The 24,195-nt window shown below is 44.1% G+C and overlaps 1 protein-coding gene across 4 annotated transcripts in view; it reads right to left on the bottom strand.

Moving 5' to 3' along the window:
• The window catches only part of dph6 (diphthamine biosynthesis 6), an 87,632-nt gene that overhangs the window by 38,417 nt on the left and 25,020 nt on the right, over positions 1–24,195 (bottom strand). For 2 of the 4 annotated variants that reach the window (XM_090211131.1, XM_036954736.2), the window contains exons 5-12: positions 23,241–23,359; positions 12,522–12,583; positions 12,169–12,263; positions 11,990–12,077; positions 9,744–9,885; positions 9,340–9,462; positions 7,775–7,904; positions 7,266–7,452 (exon numbers count right to left, since the gene is read on the bottom strand). In XM_090211131.1, the coding sequence (XP_090067257.1) occupies positions 7,266–7,452; positions 7,775–7,904; positions 9,340–9,462; positions 9,744–9,885; positions 11,990–12,077; positions 12,169–12,263; positions 12,522–12,583; positions 23,241–23,359 (946 nt within the window). Of the gene's footprint in view, positions 1–7,265; positions 7,453–7,774; positions 7,905–9,339; positions 9,463–9,743; positions 9,886–11,983; positions 12,078–12,168; positions 12,264–12,521; positions 12,584–23,240; positions 23,360–24,195 lie in introns of all 4 variants that reach the window. The other 2 variants (XM_036954737.2, XM_036954735.2) reach the window with 1 other exon arrangement.

The following is a 24,195-nucleotide window of genomic DNA, read 5'->3' as shown; positions in this document are numbered from 1 at the left end:
TGGGCTTGTTTTAGGGAAGACGAGGGTAAGGAGGGGGTGGAGACCCTGTTGTTGTTCTCCACTTAAATCCACCAGACCCCCAAGTGCAGTGTGTGGTGGTTGTAATTTTAGCCAGCCAGCTACTGGGACAGGACAGTTACCTCAGCCACTCTGGTGATTCACAGAGGGACAGAGACGTACGGATGCTCAGTCACTCTCACTAGGGGCCTACGTGTCCCATAATGTTTGTGTGTGAGCATGCGTGTTCATCTCTGTGTGTAACTATCTGTTTTGAACCCAGTGTACTTGTCCTGTCACTCATCTATGAGAACCATGGCTAGTCATAGGTGAATCATTATTAGACCAATGCCTGACCCTGTACTGGTGAGTCTGTGTGTAATACTAGGCTCTGGGGCATACCACCGACATGCCATTCAGGTAAGGCCTTATCGGGTATGAAAGGTGAGTGGCATGTTTGTCAAGCTCAAGATTGTACAGTTGACCCCAACGTTTGGGCAAGATGAGTACGGTCTGAGTGAGTCCGTATAGACGTACACAGATGATGTTCAGAGACGAGACAAGAAGTTAGACCTGTTTGGGACTTTAACCACAACGGTCAGTCCAAAAAGCCGTTGTGAATCACCACCTTCCAAAACAAAGTAACGTATGACTTTTTCTAGGACTCAGATATTCAACTGAGGGAAAAAACTAAAACATATTTTGACGTACGTCAACTAATTCCAGCTCCAACACAAATCCATGTATAACATCCTCCAAGGAAACTGTGGCCACTGACTGAACGAAAAGAAAAGTACCCTCATCTTCAATCTCTCGGCTGATCAAACCCTTCTAGCTGCAAAGCTCATTTTTCATCAGCTCAATTACTCGACAACTGTTTCGCTCTCTCCCCCTCCTTTTCCCCTTGCCTCCTCCTCCTCCTCGCTTCTCCTCCTCGGTTGGAAGTGATCATTTGTTCTTTTATTAGAGCTGATAACATCCCCTGCATTGTCTGCCAGCGCTCATTGGAGAGCCGCCCCTACTGTTCTAGCCTCCAGCGCTACTCCGTATTATTGGTGCATTACTTCACCCATGCCCTGCTCTTTTATCAAGCGCTTTCGAAGTAATGTTAATAGACACGAAAATGTTGACATTTATGAAGTATAGGCCGTGTTTATGAAGAAATCCATAAAGTATGACAGGGAGGCGAGGTGAAAGCGGGTGTTTTAGTATATTATGGAGAAGGGGAGAGCCGTTAGGGGCCCTGAAAGAGGCCTCCGCAAAGAGCGCACATTTACTATGGGATTATTTTTGTTGTATTAAAAATGAAGTTAAACGTTCAAATTAATCAGTACATACTGTGTATCTGTCCTCGCACGCACGCACGCACGCATGCACGCACACACACGTCTGACTTGCATAGATCTTTCTGGGCCCCTGAAGCTAGACGCCTCCCTTTTAGAGTAGCTAATTACCCTCCTGTGGTAATTTAGGCGCATGTTGCCTCCACTGGCTGGCGGACTGGGTGAGGGGGGTGAGGGAGGGAGGGGTGACGGAAGAGAAGGGCGGGGGGGACAATGAGGTGTGGAAGTAAGCTCTTTATGGCTGTGAAAAATTCAGAGCAAGAACAACTTGCCATAAAACAAAGCATTTAGCTTAATATTGGCTATTGATCAAAAGCTAAGCTTTCTTTTTTCTCCCTCTCCCAACTTGAAACTCAGTCAGTCAGTCAGTCAGTCATGAAGCTCTATTGGCTCCCTAATCATCAATCAGTGAACCCTCACATATAGTGCTTCATCTTTATATGAGAGGAGGGAATCCCTCCCTATGTTCTCTTCAGATAGAACCAGAGAGCAGACAGACAGGCCTAAGTGGGAGGTTCTGTCTAACTTGACCTGTGAACTTCCACAACAAGAGGGTCAGCCTCAGCTCAGCTCATTGTTTTAACACATTTAGCCTCCCTTAAGAAGATTATTCAAATTCTACAGCCCACCACGCTTCTGCTCCTCCCTTTGACGCTAACTGCCAACGTCAGGTCCACTTTCCCCTCCATGCTTCCGAGTCCACTTTCACAATTTTCAAAATCCAATGCAAATCCTATTGCAGGCTCGCGAGAGGCTTCCGCAATATTGAATGTCACTCACAATTAGGGGAGTGAAGGAAGGGTGAGCGGTGAGCAGAGCGTTGGCCTGGCAACCTGAAGCTAACCCCGCTAGCTCCCCAAACGCTCTTCTACAATTTGATCAGTGAATATCATTACCCCACCAAATATCCCAGGGGTGCTCCATTTACCTTAACACAGGAAAGAGGATATGTTTAACAACCATTCAACTGATGCTGCTGCTGCAGCTCAGGAGTAAATCTGGCACCACTGTGTTTGCGCCTGTAATGCTGCTCCAAAGGGATTGTGATTGTGGGGAATAGAATGGGCAGCACTAAATCGAATAGGGGTGAATAAAATTTGGTTGAATGCATTCAGTTGTGTAACTGACTAGGTATCCCCTTTCCTTTCCAATTCCATTTGGGACTCCTGCTGTTAACTAGCATGCTGGTTAATGAAGGGTCAATTTTCTCCGTCTGGAAACCCGCAAGCTTAATCATCTGTTATGAGTACAAATGGGTTTTTCTTTACAAAGACGTGGATGCTACATAATATGGGACTTTTTCCTATTATTATTATGATAATGGGACAGTGTGGTTGTGGAAGCTGAGTGATACTGAGTGACTTGACTCAACAACGGAGTAATACCTGTTTTTATGACAGTTTTAAGAAAGTTTTCCTGGCATAACTTGATGGCTGTTGTAAATAGCATGGGTGGTTTCAAAAGCTGAAACCGTAGACGTTTTCTTTGATATATTCTTTATTAAAGCTGGAACTGCTCTTTTTTACACCAGTGATTGATGTGATACAACAGGGGCATTTTGGATAATTCAATTATGCAAATAATGTAGACAAAGCATGAGTCTGGAGAGAATTCGCATTAAATCACTGATAAACATCAAAATACCAAAACAGGAACAAATTGGTTGGAAGAGGAACTCTGATCTCTGGTATTGTATCTTAAGGCAGAGCAGTGACCACAATCAAATGTGTCACCCCTGAAGAAAACCCTCATTACCTATATTACTGCTAATAATATGTAACATGACCTCCAAGCAGAAACTAATCAAGGATGTAACAGAAAACGCATAAACAAACCACAAATTCAATTATTGTCCCTTCTTTGTGAGCCTCCCGGTTGATTTCACCTTAACGATGGTAACCAAAACACACCCAAAGGGCCTGCCGCGACGGCATCGTAAAGGTTAACATATTCTGTACATCAGCAGCGCAGATAGGGATCTGTCAGATTGCCAGGTGATATCAACAGTTAGTCTGAGATTAGGGAGAGAGAAAGTGGAGCAGACAGACAGACAGAACGGTCCAACATCTATCACACGCCACCACGTCAAGCGTTTCTTCCCATGACACTCTCTGGTCTACCACCAGTCCTGCTCCCAGTCCTAGTCAGATCTAGCATGCCCAGTGTGCCAGGCCTGTCAGGAGCCATGTGCTGTCCCTCACACTGGCCACTTTAGCATTCTGCCATATTCAGCCTACTGTCATTGTCAGTGCTAACCCTCAAACTGGCCATTCCAGCCTACTGCCTTATTCAGTGGGTGTCAACAGCCACATGGAAGGGATTTAACAACAGGCCCAAAACTTCAAACAATACAAGACTTCACCAAACAACGTATTGCCATAAAGCAAGACAATGCAATCATTCCTAAATTAAACTTGAATAATTTCTCTCTGTGTGACTGTTACATCAAACTGACAACTTCTTCAGGGGAAATAATTAAGACCACAGAATATTTAATATAATTTGAGCTGTTCTTCCCCTCCCCCTTTCTTTAATAGGATCCCACTCATTATCTCCTAAAGTGGGATAGAGGGGGGGTTGAGGGAGGTGGTTTTGGTCTCAGACTGCCTCTCCTCTGTCAGTCTAAAGTGCATTCAAAAGTATTCAGACCGCTTCTCTTCTTCCCCATTTTGTTACGTTACACCCTTATTCTAAAATGGATTCAAAAAAAGAAGAATTCTCCTCAATCTACACACAATACCCCTACACTCTTTTTGTACTGCACTGTTGGTTAAGGGCTTGTAAGTAAGCATTTCACGTTAAGGTCTACACTTGCTGAATTTGGCGCATGTGACAAATAAAGTTTGATTTGATTTGAATGACAAGAAAAAAACGTTTTTTAGACATATTTGCAAATGTATTAAAAATAAAAAACGGAAATACCTAATTTACATAATAATTCATACCCTTTGCTATGAGACTCGGAATTGAGCTCAGGTGCATCCTGTTTCAGTTGGTCATCCTTGAGATGTTTCTACAACTTAATTGGAGTCCACCTGTGGTAAATTCAATTGATTGGACATGATTTGGAAAGGCACACACTTGTCTATATAAGGTCCCACAGTTTACAGTGCATGTCAGAGCAAAAACCAAGCCATGAGATTGAAGGAATTGTCCGTAGAGCTCCGAGACAGAACTGTGTCGAGGCACAGATCTGGGTAAGGGTACCAAAACATTTCTGCAGCATTGAAGGTCCCCAAGAACACAGTGCCTACATCATTCTTAAATGGAAGAAGTTGGAACCACCAAGACTCTTCCTATAGCTGGCCGCCCGGCCAAACTGAGCAATCGGGGGAGAAGGGCCTTGGTATGGGAGGTGACCAAGAATCTGATGATCATGTTGACAGAGCTCCAGAGTTCCTATGCGGAGATGGGAGAACCTTCCAGAAGGACAACCATCTCTGCAGCACGGAAGCCACTCCTCAGTATAAGGCACATGGCAGCCTGCTTGGAGTTTGCCAAAAGGCACCTAAAGACTCTCAGACCATGAGAAACAAGAGAAAGAGAAACAAGAGAAACTCTGGTCTCATGAAACCAATATTTAACTCATTGGCCTGAATGTCAAGCGTCACATCTGGAGGAAACCTGGCACCATCCCTACAGTGAAACATGGTGGTGGCAGCATCATGCTGTGGGGATGTTTTTCAGCGGGAGGGACTGGGAGACTAGTCAGGATCGAGGGAAAAATGAACGGAACAAAGTACAGAGAGATCCTTGATGAAAACCTGCTCCAGAGCACTCAGGACCTCAGACCGGGGAAAAGGTTCACCTTCTAACAGGACAACCCTGAGCACACAGCCAAGACAACGCAGGAGTGGCTTCGGGACAAGTCTCAATTTCCTTGAGTGGCCCAGCCAGAGCCCAGACTTGAATCTGATCGAACATCTCTGGAGAGACCTGAAAATAGATATGCAGTGACGGTCCCCATCCAACCTGACAGAGTTTGAAAGTATCTGCAGAGAAGAATGGCAGAAACTCCCCAAATTCAGGTGTGCCAAGCTTGTAGCATCATTCCCAAGAAGACTTGAGGCTGTAATCGCTGCCAAAGGTGTTTCAACAAATTATTGAGTAAAGGGTCTGAATACTTATGTAAATGTGATATTGAAGTTTTCATTTTTTATTTAATTTTTTTTTTAAACTGTTTTGCTTTGTCATTATGGGGTATTGTGTGTAGATTGATGAGGGGAACACAACAATTTAATCAATTTCAGAATAAGGCTATAACGTAACAAAATGTGTACTAAGTCAAGGGGTCTGAATACTTTCCGAATGCACTATATATTGTTGACGCGACCCCAATGCTAGGCTATATTGTCACGGCAACATTCGCCACCACGGCAACAGCAGATTCTCATTAAGGCGTGAGTTGTGGGGCAACACATCTGCATGCTCATAGCGAGGGCCTAATTGTACCAATATGTAAAATCCTCCCCCTAAAACACAGTGATGTTGCATCACATCCGGCCGTGATTGGGAGTCCCATAGGGCGGCGCACAATTGGCCCAGCATCGTCCGGGTTCGGCCGTCATTGTAAATAAGAATTTGTTCTTAACGGACTTACCGAGTTAAATAAACGTTAAATAAAAAAAAAATTAAAATGTTGTTCATATATTTGTGTTCTATTTGAACCAGTATAGCATGGAGGTAGAGTCAGCAGGCTGAGAGACAAGCTAATGTCTTTGGGATCATTCTACAGAGTTCAGTGCAAACAAATCCGATTTCATTGTTTTCTGGGGAAATTGCTTTGGATTTTGAATGATCAGGAATAATCACATTAAGAGAGACAAATGCTTCTGTTGTTTAAAGGTGAAATTACATAACTGTTAGTTTGTATGTCACTAAGGGTCTACGGTACAAGCGTAGGCTCTGAGCGTAGTATTAGAGTAGGATAAAAGAATACACATCCTGCACTACATGCTTATCCAAGGCTCATTTAACAATCTGAGGCTTGAATTATTCATGTCAATAATAACAGCTATAACTTTATTGATCCCCTAAAATGTCTGAACCTTCTTATCCTTCTATGAGATCAACAACAGTGTGCACAGCATGATATCATTACTCTGTAAGTTATCCCCAACACTCAACGGTTCTACCTCAACCATCCATCCATACACACGTGTTCTTACTCATCGGAGGTTTTGGATGGGAGATCAAGGTCGTTGTGGATGAGATGGACACTTTCCTTGTTGACAGTAACTTGACAAGTGTAATCCCCAGTACAGAGTGGGTAAACAGACAGCACCAGCCGCCCACGCAACCACGGATACACTCACTTCCTGTGTTCTCTCCTGTTGAGCTGAGTCGGTGTGTTTAAACAATAAGAAAAAACCTTCCATCCTACAAACTTCACACACGAATGCGGATGTAGATAGACACGCGTATACACACACCCACATACACAAGGCTACATTCTCCAAACTTTACAAAAGTGCAGACAAATACACACTCTCAGACTACAAACTTCAGTGAAATCACAGCTTTGTATCCTAGTCGGATTTCAAAGGCTATGTATTTGTTTCTAGTTCCTCGTCAGACTCAAACAACAAAGTTGTAGCTAGTTATAATGATCCCTGGAATGATCAACCATTCTTATCGATTTGTCTTTCACTGAGAGTTCTCTATGCACCACTCTGCTCCTTGTAAGCCCCTAGAAACACAAGACTGTCTTTCCCCATCTAGCCACTTAGCCATCAGTCTCCCTCCTAACCTCTTGATGCTTGTTAGTCCCCAGTATAAATCTAAAGAGGCACACATATATCCCCAACCCAACCACCACACCCCCTCTCCATGTTTCTACTAAGTTCCTTGGAATCTAAAAGACCCAACCCAGCCATCCATCCCACCACCCTCCCCTCCATCTCCCCTCCCGTAGGGGTCTCTTACCCTGAGGGCCTGGCTGTAGGGCCCGATGTTGGCGGGAGCCCAGTGGGACAGGCTCTGGACATGAAGAGCCTCTCTGTGGTGAAAGGTAGCCTCCTGCTGGGCCTCCTGTGGCTCCGGGGGCCAGTCGTGGAGCAGACAGTCCATCTGGAGGAGCTGACCGGCAGGTAGAGGTGCCTGGACACACACCCTTGAGAGGTGGAGGGAGGGATAAAGATGAGGGGAGGACATGAATGAACAGAGCCTGATGATATGACCTGTACACTCATCAACTGTTTACTGACAGTGAAGGATTTAGTGAGGATATGTGATTGTCTCTGCTTTTTGGGTGAGGGGTCAGTCTAAGGGTGCTAAATAGTCTGTATGCTCTTCTCCTTATCCCCTGTCCTTCATCTGCTCTGATCTAAGAACGCAGGAAAGGTGTGTGTAAATAACATTAATACGAGGTAGGAGACAGGGAGGGGAAACCGCTCTAGACAATATAGAGGCAGCCTACTGGTCCATTATGGTACCTGGCAGGGGGGTTTACGCCAAAGTGGGTGGTGTAGACTTTGTTGAGTGAAATGAAGTCCTCCATGTTCCTCACATACAGGTGAACCAGAACAATATGCTTCAGCTGCCAGCCTCTCCTCTCCAGCTCAGCTACACAGGACAAAGACACCGATTACAGATACGCACACAAATATTTGTCATTGTAGGGAGAACACAACCTGTTTAGGTTGCTAAATGATTGTGGTGATACTTGGGAATGCACATTGAGCTATGTTTACCTTGACATAGTTCTGAGAGTCATGTTTTTTTTTCATCCCATGCATTGTACACATCTCCCTTAAAGAGCACAGGGATGGCAGGGGGCTTGAAGCAAGGCCTTTCTCCCCCTTATAATATGATTTGGCATCAAGTTTGTTTTCCTTTGCCGACACTGGCATCTCAGAGTACTTCACACACTTCGCCCTCATACAAAGAGGTTCTCCATTAAATATTAACTCCTTTAATATTGTCTCTGCGCTCTGAAGGCTGTTCAGCCGCATACCACGATTAAATATGCTTTTCATCTTTCTACCCTTTTTCTCCCCCCCAATTCAGATGCACTATTAAAGTGTGCACTTTTAGAAAAAGTTCTGCAGGGCGAAAAAGAGCTAACCCACACAGCGTGCCTGTGTAAGTGTGTGAGAATGAGTGTCTGTTTGAAGAGGAGCGGGGTGTGCTCCGCTCTGGGTTCATTTAAAGCGTCTGTCCATTCCGTCCCTGTGATGGACAAAGCAGCTGACACGTGGGCCTCTTTAACGCTTTGCCTCCCAAACTTAAAAAGAGCATTTGTGAATACAGAGCTGATCGCTCCCCTGCTTTTTGCTCAGGCCCAGCCTGCCGCACCTCTTCAAGTGCATTTTGCTAACACAACAAGGAGAAAGAAAGGTGTCCTGGGAACAAAGGAGTTTTCCCCCTTTGTTTTCTCAATTGTCTGGTTTGAGGGTTAAACCTCGCAAAGGGGTTACAGAGCACTGTCCACCACTCCAATATCCCAAGCACCAACCACCCCAATATCCCAAGCACCAACCACCCCAAAGCCCAAGCACCAACCACTCCAATATCCCAAGCACCAACCACTCCAATATCCCAAGCACCAACCACTCCAATATCCTAAGCACCAACCACTCCAATATCCCCAGCACCAACCACTCCAAAGCCCAAGCACCAACCACTCCAATATCCCAAGCACCAACCACTCCAATATCCCAAGCACCAACCACTCCAATATCCCAAGCACCAACCACTTAATGCATTCTATATTCCTGATATCACCTCTAGTAAAAGCAGTCCGGAACCTTCTCTTCCTTCAATAGTTATAAATGTTTATTTGATTGAAGCGAACATAGATTATTTAGGGTTAGGGCATTAGTCTGAGTGTGTGACTTATCACTAGAGTTCCTGAGAACCTAAAGAATTTTCAAGTAGGCTTGGGAACGTTTTACAAGTCTGTTTTTTGAACCTGTGATGCACTAGTTTGCAGCATCAGAGTTACAAACTAGTTTGCAGTCAGTATACTTCCCCCCTGTTTTGCTGTACTGAACTGCACCTTGTAGCAGAGTGAATGCTGTATTGGTCTGACTCTGGATCCCTGGGTCTGGGCTGTGAAGCCCGGTGATGCCTGAGATCCACTGGTAGCCCCTGGAGCTTTTAGGTGAGCAGGACGGGAAGTCTGGAGGGAGAGATATGTTTTGGAAGATATGAAGAGTATTTTTAACAGCAAAATCATATGTGTACGACAGCTAAGTAATACTTCATTCAGAATTATGGACAGTATGGACCGTAATAAAACATGTCATTCCTAAACCGTCATAAATGTATGCTCTTAGAACGACAGCTCTTGTCAAGTGATCACTCAAAAGAGCTAGCATAATAACACTGGTCACATGACACAGAGCACGCACGCACACGTACACACGTACACACACACACACACACGCACACACGCCTCACCACGGCCCCGATGACAACTAAGGTCACCATTTGATGTAAATTCTTCCTGGATGTCTTCAGCTTGATCAGCCTCCTCAGTCATCTTTTCAATGACACTCTGGCAAGGACAACTACCGAGGGGCAAAGCACTCGCCATCGGGCCCTGCAGTAAAACACCAGCAGGGGATACATCAAGCCAAACAGACACAGCCCCAAAATCACATAACTACACACAACCAGCGCAAACAACCAAACAGAGCACAATTTGTTTTTTCAATAAGCCATCACTACACAGGATAGGCTATGTATGTCACTATGTTTCTGACGAGGGCCTAGCCACAAATAACTTCAAGGTGAATGAATATGAAACAACATGCTAACATATTCATGAATTACACCAAGCAGGGAGGGGCGGCAGGCGGATGGATTTTCTGATACTGTAAATTCAATCATGCCGGCTGTCACTCTTCTTGACTCCTAGCTTTGCTTTGACATGCTTTGGGTTTCACCACACTGGTGTTTTATTCATTTGTTTATTTACAACTTTGCCTCCATACCCTCTTCTTAAATAAAAAATAAAAACATTAGCATTCTCAACGGCGTACATATTACCTGCCAAATTCCACCAGGGCGTAAAACATTTAAATACATATTTCAAATGTTCTTAGCAACTAATCCCCCCTCCCCCTTCACCCCCACCTTCCTGCTGTCAGCTGCATTTGGCCATATGATAATCAAATTAATTATACTGCAGCCCCTCTCGGTTGCTGCCTACACAGGGAGGGAAAACTGAGGGGCAAATGATGGAGGGCCGTGATGTCCCCACCCCCTGTGTTGCCCACCACCCGCCCCAGTGCCGTCTCCTCTAGTCCTCTAGTGCTGGTGTCAGGGCTGATATGTCACCCTGATGGAAAGAGCTTTGGACTGCAGCATGAGGGCAGGTTCTCCTCTCCCCTGAGTCCCAGGCCCAGGGAATCTCCCTGCTCTTCCCTCAAACAGCGACCCGGGGGGGTTGTGTGTGTGTGTGTGTGTGTGTGTGTGTGTGTGGGGGGTAGAAAATACATAGCTGTAGGTATGGAGGATGGAAGCTGGAGGGTCACCGGGGTTGAAGGGTATGATTTCTGTCCATAATAACACACACAAACACACACAAAAACCATACCCTGGAGCACTGGCCTGCTAGGGGCCGCTCCCACCCGTGTGACCCCTGTGACCCCTGTGATCCCCTGTGAACCCCCGGTGTTCCCCCTCACACACAAACATACACACAGATTAATGCAGCTCGTACAGCTCCTCTCCTCTACGAGATAAAACTCTCATCCTCTTTGTTCCAAGTTGGTTCTTTCGCTCACCATTCTTTAATGGTTTTCTTTATTACAAATACAATGCATAGAGTAACTGATGAAGATGCTGTTGTTTACTAAGCTTGTTGCTTTTATTTAGTTTCCCGCCTTTCTCTTAGTCACTGGTTGTAGGCTCCAATCCGCTAAGATAATTAGTGGCGACCAGACCAGACCACTGTAATACTGTTCAACGGAGGGGCTGTTGTGTTACACACAACCTTATCTGACATCATAGTTAACTGTGTAGACCTAGGTTGACCAAATCTAAGGATACATACACTTCTTAGTCCTCTTCTACCCTACCAGACCAGATGCAGCCAGAAGGAAACCAACGAGAACAACGTTGCAAGGTGAAAAGTGACATGAGTCAATCCAATGTGTTGCATGGGTACATACAGTCAATGTGCAAAAAGCCAGGGCATTATCCCTATGACTTTATCCCCCCACCTTAACTCACCTCTACCATTCCTTACTCCGCTCCATCCCCCCACCGTGTTTGCTTAACCAGCTACCGGAATCCTAAATGCCTTCATTTGAGCAGACATGTTTATTAAGCCAGGCCTAGTTTCAGGCAGGAGTGAATATTGCAGATGTCAAAGTAGGCCATGTGGGGCCAGAGGAGAGAGCGGTGGAGAGATGGGAGGGAGACCCTCTAGAGGCTGATCTCTCCCCTGCCCCACAGTGCTTCCCATCCTTATCACGTATCAAAAAAGCAACTATTAGGGACTGTTCGATTCTATTTATTTTGTTTATGAGTGACTTCTGTATCAATGGTGGGCAAGACAAATGTATTTATGTTAATATCCTTAATATTATAAAGTAAAACATTGAATTGCATTTACATCTTCAACTGAAACAACTAAACGCCGACACAAAATAGCCTAACTCTGCAAGAAGGAAGACATTACATTACATTACATTCACCTTGTCCTCTGTGTGCATCATGCTGAAGTGCAGGTAGCCAACCGGAGCAAAGGCATCTGCAGAGTGGATCACTGTCTCCATAGCATCACTGCAGAAAGATGAAAAAACTATTATTAGTATATACTTTCTTGTCTGTACATTCATTTCAAGAAAGATACAACTTGCAATGCTGGACTTACATAACAAGTCTCTTCTTGAACAGAGGACAATCGAGAGTAAATGTCTCGTACTCGCCCCCTTCTCCACAGACATGGACTCCATACTTCTCAGAAAGCTGTCCAACAAAAACAACATGTTCATAATCATTTCATTTTAAGAACCAGCCTAAAAGCCATCACTTTACTCTAAATCTAAATGTTTGAAACACTAGCCAAAACATCACTGTTGGTCATATATTGAGTCTTTAGATTAAACTCAATGCTGCTAAGAAAGCAGTAACAGTTTGAAAGCAGACCACTCTTTAGTGAGTTCATTCAAGGTGACATAAGTATATAACAAAGCCAGATCCAGCTTGGTGAGGTAATGCTCTGACCTGAGTTAGATAGGGCTCCATGTCAGCCAGAGGTTTCCCCAAGTGTTTCTCAGGATCCAGCCCTGCACACGCGAGCGTGCGCCACACACACACACACACACACACACACACACACACACACACACACACACACACACACACACACACACACACACACACACACACACACACACACACACACACAGACACACACAGAGAAGAGAGAGAGGGAGGCCTGATCAGGGACAGAGAACAGTGATTGAAGATGACAGGCGCTGATGCTTTACGGGCAGTCACACAGACACACACGTAAACCTCCACACTGGATCTATTTATTTGACTTTGCAAGTAGTGTACACAGATCTCTCCGGGTAAGGGTAACAGTTTTCAGTCTCAGCGGGGCGAAAAGAGAGAAGCACCCCTCATCTGGTTCCCTTTGATAACCTAAACTCTGAGAGAGGGAGAGAAAGGGAGAGAGAGATCCTGTTTATTTGCCTTCCCACTCTCCTTCCTCTTACACGGTGCATGGAACTGACTCACAGGCCCTCAGCTTTGTGTGGGGCAGCAGAGAGAAAAACAGGAGGAATAGTGCTGTGTCTGTTCACCCAGCCAGTACCCACCAGTGCCACATTCCAAGAACCCCATTACCTCTTACTTCAGTCTCTTCGTCCTCATTTTACTTCAGATCAAAGCTTAGAGAAGAAAAAGGCCCCACCTTTGAATGTATAAGCCAGGCAGTCACTCAATTCTTAGAGGTCCCAACATTAGCCAGTAATAGCCACCATGGCCGTATTAATGGCTTAGCATGTCAATTAAGTTGCAGTACTTGTGCATTAAGGGCACTAACAGTCTGTGTTCCACTCTAAGTGTCTATGGTTTTACTCTCTGCGTGACACAAAATCCTGCGTCCACCTGTCAAACTTTTTCTGATACCTGTTCCTGATGAAGCCTCCTTTCCGACCTTTAGGTCTTTGATGAGGAGGCTGATGAGGCCACACGATATCTCCTGAGAACAAACAACTCTGATCCTCAAGTAAACAAACAAGCTACTTATGGTATCACCCCAGGTGACCCTACTTGCTCTTAACCTCAAACAGCCAATGAGACAGCGTGTAACTCAACAGACACAACAAAAACATACAGCCAATGAGACAGCATGTAACTCAGCAGACACAACAAAGACAAACAGCCAATGAGACAGCATGTAACTCAGCAGACACAGAGACAAACAGCTAAACATCAGACGGGAGTAAAGGTGAAACCAGGTGAACACCGTGACCAAGGAGGCTTCATATAAATGATCCTAATGTGGTTTCCTGTTCATGCTAGAGCCTCAGCCAATCCAATCTAGCTAGCCTATCTGATTCTATAGCCATGGAGACTACCATAGACAAGACTAGCAAGGCTATGTTCAGCTTCATGTGACTGAGAGGCTTTTTGGTGGCTCACTTAATTTCACCCATATCCAATGTCTTCTCAGTGTGGCTTTTCATACACAGTCTGACACATTAACAAACAAGTAATTACCTACAGTATAACAAACTGATATGCTATTTTGACATAAGTGCCAACACAACAAACACCATAGTATTCTGTTCCGATATATTTGGTTATCAAAACCTCAAAACATTCATTATCCTATTCAAATGTATTTAATCCTGCTCATTTACAAGTTTCTATGCAATTAGAAGGCACAAGTTAATCATAACATGAGAAACTATATTCTCTTTCTGTCCGGACAACCTCAAAAAGGTCAAGGTTCGATTCCACGGTAGCTCTGGGGAGGGGCAATGCAGCATCCCCAAGTGGGTTTCAAGTTAAGCCTCAACTAGGCCTCCCAAGCCTCCAATGGTCTGGCGATGTGAAGGAGCGAGGGAAGACCAGGGGGGAGGGATGGAAGGAGAGAATGAGCCAGGCCCTTGTTCTCCACCCAGGGGAGCTGTGGCCTTAATTAGTATGAGAATATCTAATCTCGTCACCCTCTCATCTTAACCCCGCACAAAGGTAATAAGAGAAAAAGCATTAAAATTCAATCCCATTTAAATATCCTTTTTAATTAGTCATGCCTTTTAACAAATTTTAATGATTGGCTTCAAATTGCTGAGAGGATGTCGCTTTTTTAATGTGTTCATTAACTTTGCCTAGCCTTAAATAATATATGATACATGATTTGATATTTACAGGGAGGGAGGTGGCAAGCGCTTAGGGATGTGCGTGACAGGAATGCGTGATAATATACCATACAGGATATAACTATTCAGACTTGTGATGCCAATCTTCCAATGACATAAAAGTAGTTTCATCTTTATGAAATTCCCCCAGTGAATGAATAATGGCAACAGAATCTGTAGAAGATCTGTTTATCTTCTACTTGCTGAACCATAAGATAGGCCTAACTGAATACTGGACACGTTTTGTGAGTGTCACTCAGTGGCTACGTACTGTGAGCCCAGCCCACCACATTGTTACTGTTAGCTTCATCCAGCAATCTTAACACTGCACTCATTTACATGGTCTTCACATCCCCATCTCCTCTCAACCTGTTTTACAACCTGACCTAAACCCAATTACATAACCTCATTATGCCACATTAAACCCAAATAAGCCCACTAGAAGCTGCCATTTGTCTGCCGCCAGAGACAGGTTGGCCACACTTTAAGAGAGGGAAGCTTTCCTGGGAGACAAAAGGAATAGCTGGCCCTTAAAAGGCTTTTTATCCCGTATTATCCTATAAAACCGCAATTAAATTCAGTGAACTTTTCAAAGCAGAGAGTGGAGTAATGAGGAAACACGTTTTAAGGGGTACAGTGTTCACAAAATCACTCTGCCAAAGCTTGAAATTAGTGTGGAAAAAGAGCGGTTTTGCCCTATTTGAACAATGACGTCAGTAATATACTCAAGACTATCATAGTGACATGTAAAAATTTGCAAATGCTGTATAAAAATGTGTGTTCTGTAAATGTATTGATGGTTATGCTGTACACAAAAAAATAGTATGGAAAGGACACTATCATATCCATTACTACCTGCTTATTAGACTACTACAACAAAAACTTTTGAAATGATGCATAATAAACTGATCTTTGAAACAAAATGTTTGAAAAAAAAGGCAGTGTTAACAGAAAGGGGGTTCTCACTCTTTACTGAACTCTGCTTGTGGGTCTCTCTTAGACCTACAGTGGGGCAAAAAAGTATTTAGTCAGCCACCAATTGTGCAAGTTCTCCCACTTAAAAAGATGAGAGAGGCCTGTAATTTTCATCATAGGTACACTTCAACTATGACAGACAAAATGAGAAAAAAAATCCAGAAAATCACATTGTAGGATTTTTAATGAATTTATTTGCAAATGATGGTGGAAAATAAGTATTTGGTCAATAACAGAAGTTTATCTCAATACTTTGTTATATACCCTTTGTTGGCAATGACAGAGGTCAAACGTTTTCTGGAAGTCTTCACAAGTTTTTCACACACTGTTGCTGGTATTTTGGCCCATTCCTCCATGCAGATCTCCTCTAGAGCAGGGATGTTTTGGGGCTGTTGCTGGGCAACATGGACTTTCAACTCCCTGCAAAGATTTTCTATGGGGTTGAGATCTGGAGACTGGCTAGGCCACTCCAGGACCTTGAAATGCTTCTTACGAAGCCACTCCTTCGTTGCCCGGGCGGTGTGTTTGGGATCATTGTCATGCTGAAAGACCCAGCCACGTTTCATCTTCAATGCCCTTGCTGATGGAAGGAGGTTTTCACTCAAAATCTCACGATACATGGCCCCATTCATTCTTTCCTTTACACGGCTCAGTTGTCCTGGTCCCTTTGCAGAAAAACAGCCCCAAAGCATGATGTTTCCACCCCCATGCTTCACAGTAGGCATGCTGTTCATTGGATGCAACTCAGCATTCTTTGTCCTCCAAACACGACGAGTTGAGTTTTTACCAAAAAGTTATATTTTGGTTTCATCTGACCATATGACATTCTCCCAATCTTCTTCTGGATCATCCAAATGCTCTCTAGCAAACTTCAGACGGGCCTGGACATGTACTGGCTTAAGCAGGGGGACACGTCTGGCACTGCAGGATTTGAGTCCCTGGCGGCGTAGTGTGTTACTGATGGTAGGCTTTGTTACTTTGGTCCCAGCTCTCTGCAGGTCATTCACTAGGTCCCCCCGTGTGGTTCTGGGATTTTTGCTCACAGTTCTTGTGATCATTTTGACTCCACGGGGTGAGATCTTGCGTGGAGCCCCAGATCGAGGGAGATTATCAGTGGTCTTGTATGTCTTCCATTTCCTAATAATTACACCCACAGTTGATTTCTTCAAACCAAGCTGTTTACCTATTGCAGATTCAGTCTTCCCAGTCTGGTGCAGGTCTACAATTTTGTTTCTGGTGTCCATTGACAGCTCTTTGGTCTTGGCCATAGTGGAGTTTGGAGTGTGACTGTTTGAAGTTGTGGACAGGTGTCTTTTATACTGATAACAAGTTCAAACAGGTGCCATTAATACAGGTAACGAGTGGAGGACAGAGGAGCCTCTGCGAGGTCTGTGAGAGCTAGAAATCTTGCTTGTTTGTAGGTGACCAAATACTTATTTTCCACCATAATTTGCAAATGAATGAATTAAAAATCCTACAATGTGATTTTCTGGATTTTTTTTCCCTCATTTTGTCTGTCATAGTTGAAGTGTACCTATGATGAAAATTACAGGCCTCTCATCTTTTTAAGTGGGAGAACTTGCACAATTGGTGGCTGACTAAATACTTTTTTGCCCCGCTGTATATAGTCAGAGCCAATTATTTCAACAGCAAAACCTTGTGTATACTTTTTACCCACTGGCAAAAGCCTAAGCACCCTTCATCAAATGATTAATGTAAACCTCCAGCATGAGTTACCTTCTTAATTTAAACTAGTTGTGTTCTCCTGCTCACTGTCCTTGGCAGTGCTACATTGCACCTAATGCCAAATTAAAACCTGGGAGAGAGATTCTAGATACGGCCAATGCCAGAGCCGAATATCGCAGCCGTCTTAGGATCTGGCATGTCTGCCGACTGACAGCTTGGCTTTAATCCCTGCCTTCAGAGAGAAAAGGGAGAGAAAATTGGATTCAGGATGTGAAACATTTTAGCTTTTAAATGCATGAAATAAGCATCTCCCGCTAGAAGGTGAGCTGCGTCAAGCCTTTGAACAACGCTCTCAAAGACCTTAGCGAAAACAATAGCTGTTCAGTATCACCTCATCTTACAGGGGGAGAGAGAAAGAGAAAGGAAGGGAGGAGAGAGGGAGGGATGCTGCCACAAACAAAAGATGATAAGATTGAGGTTATATGTGAAATGCGTCCAAGCTCTTATCTGAAATTCAATGTCTCTGAGAGGAATAATAGGCAGGGTGAATAGAGTAGCACCCACCTCAAAGACGGAATCTGTTATATCCAACAAATTTAAATGAAAAGATATTGTGGGCAATTAAAACCTTATCCAATGTATATTGCAAGGTTTACACAGATGTTGTCCCTGACTTTTAGGAAAAGACACTAACTGACAATAAAGAGGAGGTATCAATGATACAGAATGGAATTCCATCTTTCCTTTTGCATTGTTTGACTCCAATAGGTGCCATTGACTCTTGATGTTTTTTACATTTTTATTTCACCTTTATTTAACCAGGTAGGCTAGTTGAGAACAAGTTCTCATTTGCAACTGCGACCTGGCCAAGATAAAGCATAGCAGTGTGAACAGACAACACAGAGTTACACATGGAGTAAACAATTAACAAGTCAATAACACAGTAGAAAAAAGGGAGTCTATATACATTGTGTGCAAAAGGCATGAGGAGGTAGGCGAATAATTACAATTTTTCAGATTAACACTGGAGTGATAAATGATCAGATGGTCATGTACAGGTAGAGATATTGGTGTGCAGAAATGTAAATAAATAAAAACAGTATGGGGATGAGGTAGGTAAAATTGGGTGGGCTATTTACCGATAGACTATGTACAGCTGCAGCGATCGGTTAGCTGCTCAGATAGCAGATGTTTGAAGTTGGTGAGGGAGATAAAAGTCTCCAACTTCAGCGATTTTTGAAATTCGTTCCAGTCACAGGCAGCAGAGAACTGGAACGAAAGGCGGCCAAATGAGGTGTTGGCTTTAGGGATGATCAGTGAGATACACCTGCTGGAGCGCGTGCTACGGGTGGGTGTTGCCATCGTGACCAGTGAACTGAGATAAGGCGGAGCTTTACCTAGCATGGACTTGTAGATGACCTGGAGCCAGTGGGTCTGGCGACGAATATGTAGCGAGGGCCAGCCGACTAGAGCATACAGGTCGCAGTGGTGGGTGGTATAAGGTGCTTTAGTAACAAAACGGATGGCACTGTGATAAACTGTATCCAGTTTGCTGAGTAGAGTGTTGGAAGCTATTTTGTAGATGACATCGCCGAAGTTGAGGATCGGTAGGATAGTCAGTTTTACTAGGGTAAGTTTGGCGGCGTGAGTGAAGGAGGCTTTGTTGCGGAATAGAAAGCAGACTCTAGATTTGATTTTAGATTGGAGATGTTTGATATGAGTCTGGAAGGAGAGTTTACAGTCTAGCCAGAGACCTAGGTACTTATAGATGTCCACATATTCTAGGTCGGAACCATCCAAGGTGGTGATGCTAGTCGGGCGTGCGGGTGCAGGCAGCGAACGGTTGAAAAGCATGCATTTGGTTTTACTAGCATTTAAGAGCAGTTGGAGGCCACGGAAGGAGTGTTGTATGGCATTGAAGCTTGTTTGGAGGTTAGATAGCACAGTGTCCAAGGACGGGCCGGAAGTATACAGAATGGTGTCGTCTGCGAAGAGGTGGATCAGGGAATCGCCCGCAGCAAGAGCAACATCATTGATATATACAGAGAAAAGAGTCGGCCCGTATCCATTCTAGCAGCAAAATTGACTATTTACATTGACTCCCCCCTTTTGTTTTGTACACTGCTGCTACAAGCTGTTTATTATCTATGCATAGTCACTTCACCCCTACCTACATGTACAAATGACCTCAACTAACCTTTACCCCCACACACTGACTCTGTACTGGTACCCCCTGTAAATAGCCTCATTATTGTTATGTTGTGTTACTTTTTATTATTTTTTTACTTTAGTTTATTTGGTAAATATTTTCTTAACTCTTCTTGAACTGCTCTGTTGGTTAAGGGCTTGTAAGTAAGCATTTCACGGTAAGGTCTAAACCTGTTGTATTCGGCGCATGTGACAAATAAAGTTTGATTTGATTTTACATCAAATACTGCTGTTTCAGTTCATTGTGGCAAGCTGGGCCAAAACAGTTGATCATTGAACCTTACACTAAACTCATAACATTGTTGAGAGATTTATATGACTGAACTGGCCCCACAAGGTCAGGTCACATGAGCCAATAGACAGGTAAAAAAAGGAGTCTTGTTACTTGGCATGTCAAGCCTAAATGACTAATCCTCCACATTCTTTTGTCTTTCTGTTGTTAGCAACTTTCCATCCCAACGTGATGGAGGAAAGGAGGGGTGGGTGGGGGTCTGTGACCCGAGTCAAGGTTAAACTGTGCAACCTGAGGCTGGCGGTTTAGGGTTTACTGTCACTGTGTTAAAGTTGCTTTAATTGTTTTCATCACAATGCTTTACTGTCAGTGGTACATCAAATGTCAACAGCAAATTATAGCACTGCTTGCATTTCAAGGCTAATTTGGCCCCGGCCATTGAAAGGACAATGGAAGCTGACTTGACTTTCAGAAGAAAACATATCTATTCCTCTGCCTTCAAAGAAGTTTGGTGTTTTTGACAGTAGACAAGACAACATCGCATTTCAAATAGACAATTGTCAACCAACCATTAGGTCTTCTGAAATAACTAAATGAGTCTATGGTTTTAAACTGGAGCTACAGTATGGTCTTCAGTGAATGCAAATCGGTCCATGTTTAATTTTCTCATAACACAAAGGAAGGCCGAGCGCGAAGGGTAGAGCTCAGCTCACAATGTGATAAAAGGTTTCCGACGGAGAAACGCTGATTTCAAAAATGCCAATTATCGCTAAAGCTGCAGAGCAATTAGCTGCTGCAGAGAATGCTGAACCTGCATGTGCACCCACACACACCAACACTAATCAATCAGTTAATTACATTAATATTTAATAGTGGCATTTGGAATTGCCAATTATCACTTGCAAAGAAGAGAGCGGTTGTGCTGTATGTGAAAACATAGAGGACCCAACTCAGGTAAAATTTAATGATCATCCAATACACATTTACAGAATCTTTTTATTTGGCTTTATAATATTCTGCTGTGCTCAATATCTTAAGACATGCAATAGCCTTCACTACATAGGATATCAGGAGACAGAAATCTGACAATAATCTTTTTCTGTCTGTTCTTACTCTCTTTTCTCTCCAACTGTGGATTAGAGTAACGTCAGTATGAAAATAAGCGCTTCCTGAGAATTCATTTACAGGATCATCCAGTTTTTGGACAGCTGTCTTTTGACAATAGGGATTTGTCACCTTCAAAATCTCTACCCTTCCCCCAAAAAAGCAAAAGCAGTAGGAAATGCGGTTTACCATACATTTTTCACCTGTCTCTCTAAGTAGGCAATGAAGGAATATTACACTGAAACTACCACCCAGTATCTATCCCTTCATCCCCCCCAAAGAAAAACCTATCTTGCAGACAGTGCCAGATGAACCAAAAGCATCTCTAACATCGCAGCATTCTCTGTCATTTCAGATGTGGCTTTGACCTTTAACCCTGAGAAAGCTGTTATTATCTCTTCCTGAGGTCTGCGAAGGCAAATCCCCCTCGCCCCCTACCTCATCCCCTCAGGTACACCCATCTGTCACCCAATACCACCCCCCAAACAGCACACCTCGCTGCTCAGACCTGCTTCGAACCAAAGCTGCAATTATTTGAGTGGTGCCTTAAAAGGGCCTGAGGCGCTCACGGCCCCATTAAATTCTCTCATTTCTAATTACCCCTGCCTCGGGACAGGTGAGGAGTCAGGGACCACGATAACATCTTCCCCTTCTACCTGTAACCAAAACACTAAATACACACAAACAAACACACACTCACACAATGAATGTGTGGAATTTTCTTTTAGAGGAGTAGCCTATGTGTTAACAGAAGGGGTTGAAAGCTTGGCGGTACGGTGGCCTGGTCACTGGGGGACTTAAGCTTTTAAGGTGAGGTGTTTTCTCTGGCTGTGAATGACTTTGGGCGGTAATTTGAAGGGACTAGCGATGCTGGGGTGATAGCAGAGAGCAGCAGCATGCAGCAGAGCAGCATTCCTGGGCCAGACACAAAGAGGCTTTGTCTCGGCGACCAAACGAAGATGACGTTGTTTTAAAAAGCCCTGCATTAGCATAATTACTATCCCCTCTAACATTCTCCAGGTTCATTGCGTTCAAACAGGGTGGAAGAAAGGACAGTGTGATCATTGACATCAAAGGGAGAAGAAGTAACCCAAGTGGAATACACAAGTCAAAAGCATGTGTTAGATAAAGCTAGAGAAAGGGACTTCACTTGGAGAACATAATGATAACGCGTTTACTTTACAGAGATGCTAGAACACAATGATCTTGCCAGTAAAATTATAACAGGCTCCGAATTGGATTCTTGCAATTATCTCTCTCTTTAAAAAGTGTAAGATTCAAGTTTGAACAGGGGAAAAGACTAATAACACTTCAAACTTAAAAAAAAAAAGAGAAATAGTCATAGATACGAAGACTAATAATGCAGGTAAATGAGGAACTACATTCCAACAGTGACCATTTCAATGGTGTTGAGAGACATCTAGAAACCTGAACAAGTCACAACGTTCAGTTCACTAGGTCATCAGTCTAGCTGGCACCCCTTTCAACTGATTGCTCCTGAAGGCGACAACAAGCACTTAAGAGCATGTAAACAGTGTCTCCATAATGATCTATCACCCAGAGTAGTTTCAAAGTCAAAAATAACCATTTGCCACATAATTATAATTTATCACTTTCACTATCAAAGGGATCCAACTCAACTGTCAAGTAGATACAGGTAGCACACTGAAGAGAAAGAAAAAAACACCTTTCTCTCCTCTTATTCTGCAAGCCAATCCTTCTGTCCCCCAGGCTCAACACTGGCCAAGAAGACAAACCTAGGTGACGATACTTTAACCTTTTCCAATTGTGCCGGAACTTAAATGAGATATATGCTAGATTCTAATCTACTCTTCACGGCCCATAAGTTTTGAGGTAAGCAAAAGTTGTGAGGTAAGCAACACTGGCCTCCCACCACAATAGGGACGCCTGCGCGGTGTTATTGACAGGTTTCATTAATGTGCTGTGCAATCACCTGTACAGTTGCTCAACTGCCAAGATCCCCCCCCCCCCCCGTCACTCCTCCTCCCTTCTGATTCTTATCTTTCTATTCATAATCTTTTCCACTCTGCTGCACTTGCCCCCTGGCACAAGTCTCAACATTGCTGCTAAAAACCACAGATTGATGATTCGGAACATTGCACATTACTCTCTCTTTCTCTCTTTGGTAACACAAACCCTCCACCTCCCGTTCCCTCCCCGCTCTCAATCTCAAACTCTCCTCACTCCCCTCTAACAAACTCTCCTACTTAACCTGTACCTTTTGGACTGAGAAAAGAGCGAGCACTAAGCCGGCAATGAGAGAAGGGCGGTGTTGGACTGCTCACCCGCTGCCCTGATCAAAGAGAGAGAAAGAGAGAGAACGAGAAAAGGAGAGAGACACACCGAAGGCGGCCACTTTGATGAGGAGGGCGTGGAGGTCACATGATATCATCTCGGAGAGCAGGGTTGCCTGGTCACGGCGCCACAGGTAGGCCAGGGGCTGCAGACCCAGTCGCACACACCTGGGAGAACAGGTGAGGGAGGGAGGGAGGGAGGGAGGGAGGGAGGGAGGGAGGGAGGGAGGGAGGGAGGGAGGGAGGGAGGGTGTGGGTCAGAATGAAAAATGACCAGGATCACAACACCTTCAAAGTGTGTCAGGCACTTTCACTAGTTTTGCGGGCAGGCTGCCACACCAAGGCTCAGATGGAACACACTCGGAGCGTCTCTGGTGCTAGTGGCTTTGTTCAACAGATTCAGCAGAAAAAGGGGGAATTAAAGAGGGGTAATTATCTTAAAATGGCACCTCCTTTACACTATAACTGTCTGTGTCACACTCACGCACACACACATACACTTGCATACACAACACACTCACATAGGCTGTGTGCCGGTAACTGGAGCCGAAACTCTTGGGCGTACATGTCTTTGTCTCAGAGAACGCCTGCGGTGTGTGAGTGTGTATGTGAGGGAACGAGTGTGTGTGAGTGGCTGAAACAATACATGACTGACAGCAGGATTTGTTCATAAGCTGAGAGCTCTGTGGTTGTGTTGGGAACACAAGATGAGAGAGGCTTGTGCTGGAATGTACCTTACCACAGTGACAGAGAGAGGGAGAGCGAGAGAGAGGCCCATTCTAGGCCTCTCCCAAAGGTACTATCATAGAAACCCTTTCCCCTGTATCCAATGTCCTACTGTATAGTCCTTTCTGATGTTGTGTATAACAATACATTGTTTCCCATTACGTAAGTAAGCCATTCTAGTAATACAACTGTACCATAAAAATACAGCTAGACTGAACATCATGGAGTAAACATATGTACATCATCTTTGTTTGGAATACAGTGTCTCTCAGGCATGT

Source organism: Oncorhynchus mykiss, chromosome 19 (assembly GCF_057628025.1).
Source record: "Oncorhynchus mykiss isolate SJ-2025 chromosome 19, ASM5762802v1, whole genome shotgun sequence".
Taxonomy (NCBI): domain Eukaryota; kingdom Metazoa; phylum Chordata; class Actinopteri; order Salmoniformes; family Salmonidae; genus Oncorhynchus; species Oncorhynchus mykiss.
This window is presented reverse-complemented; position numbering and strand designations above follow the sequence as displayed.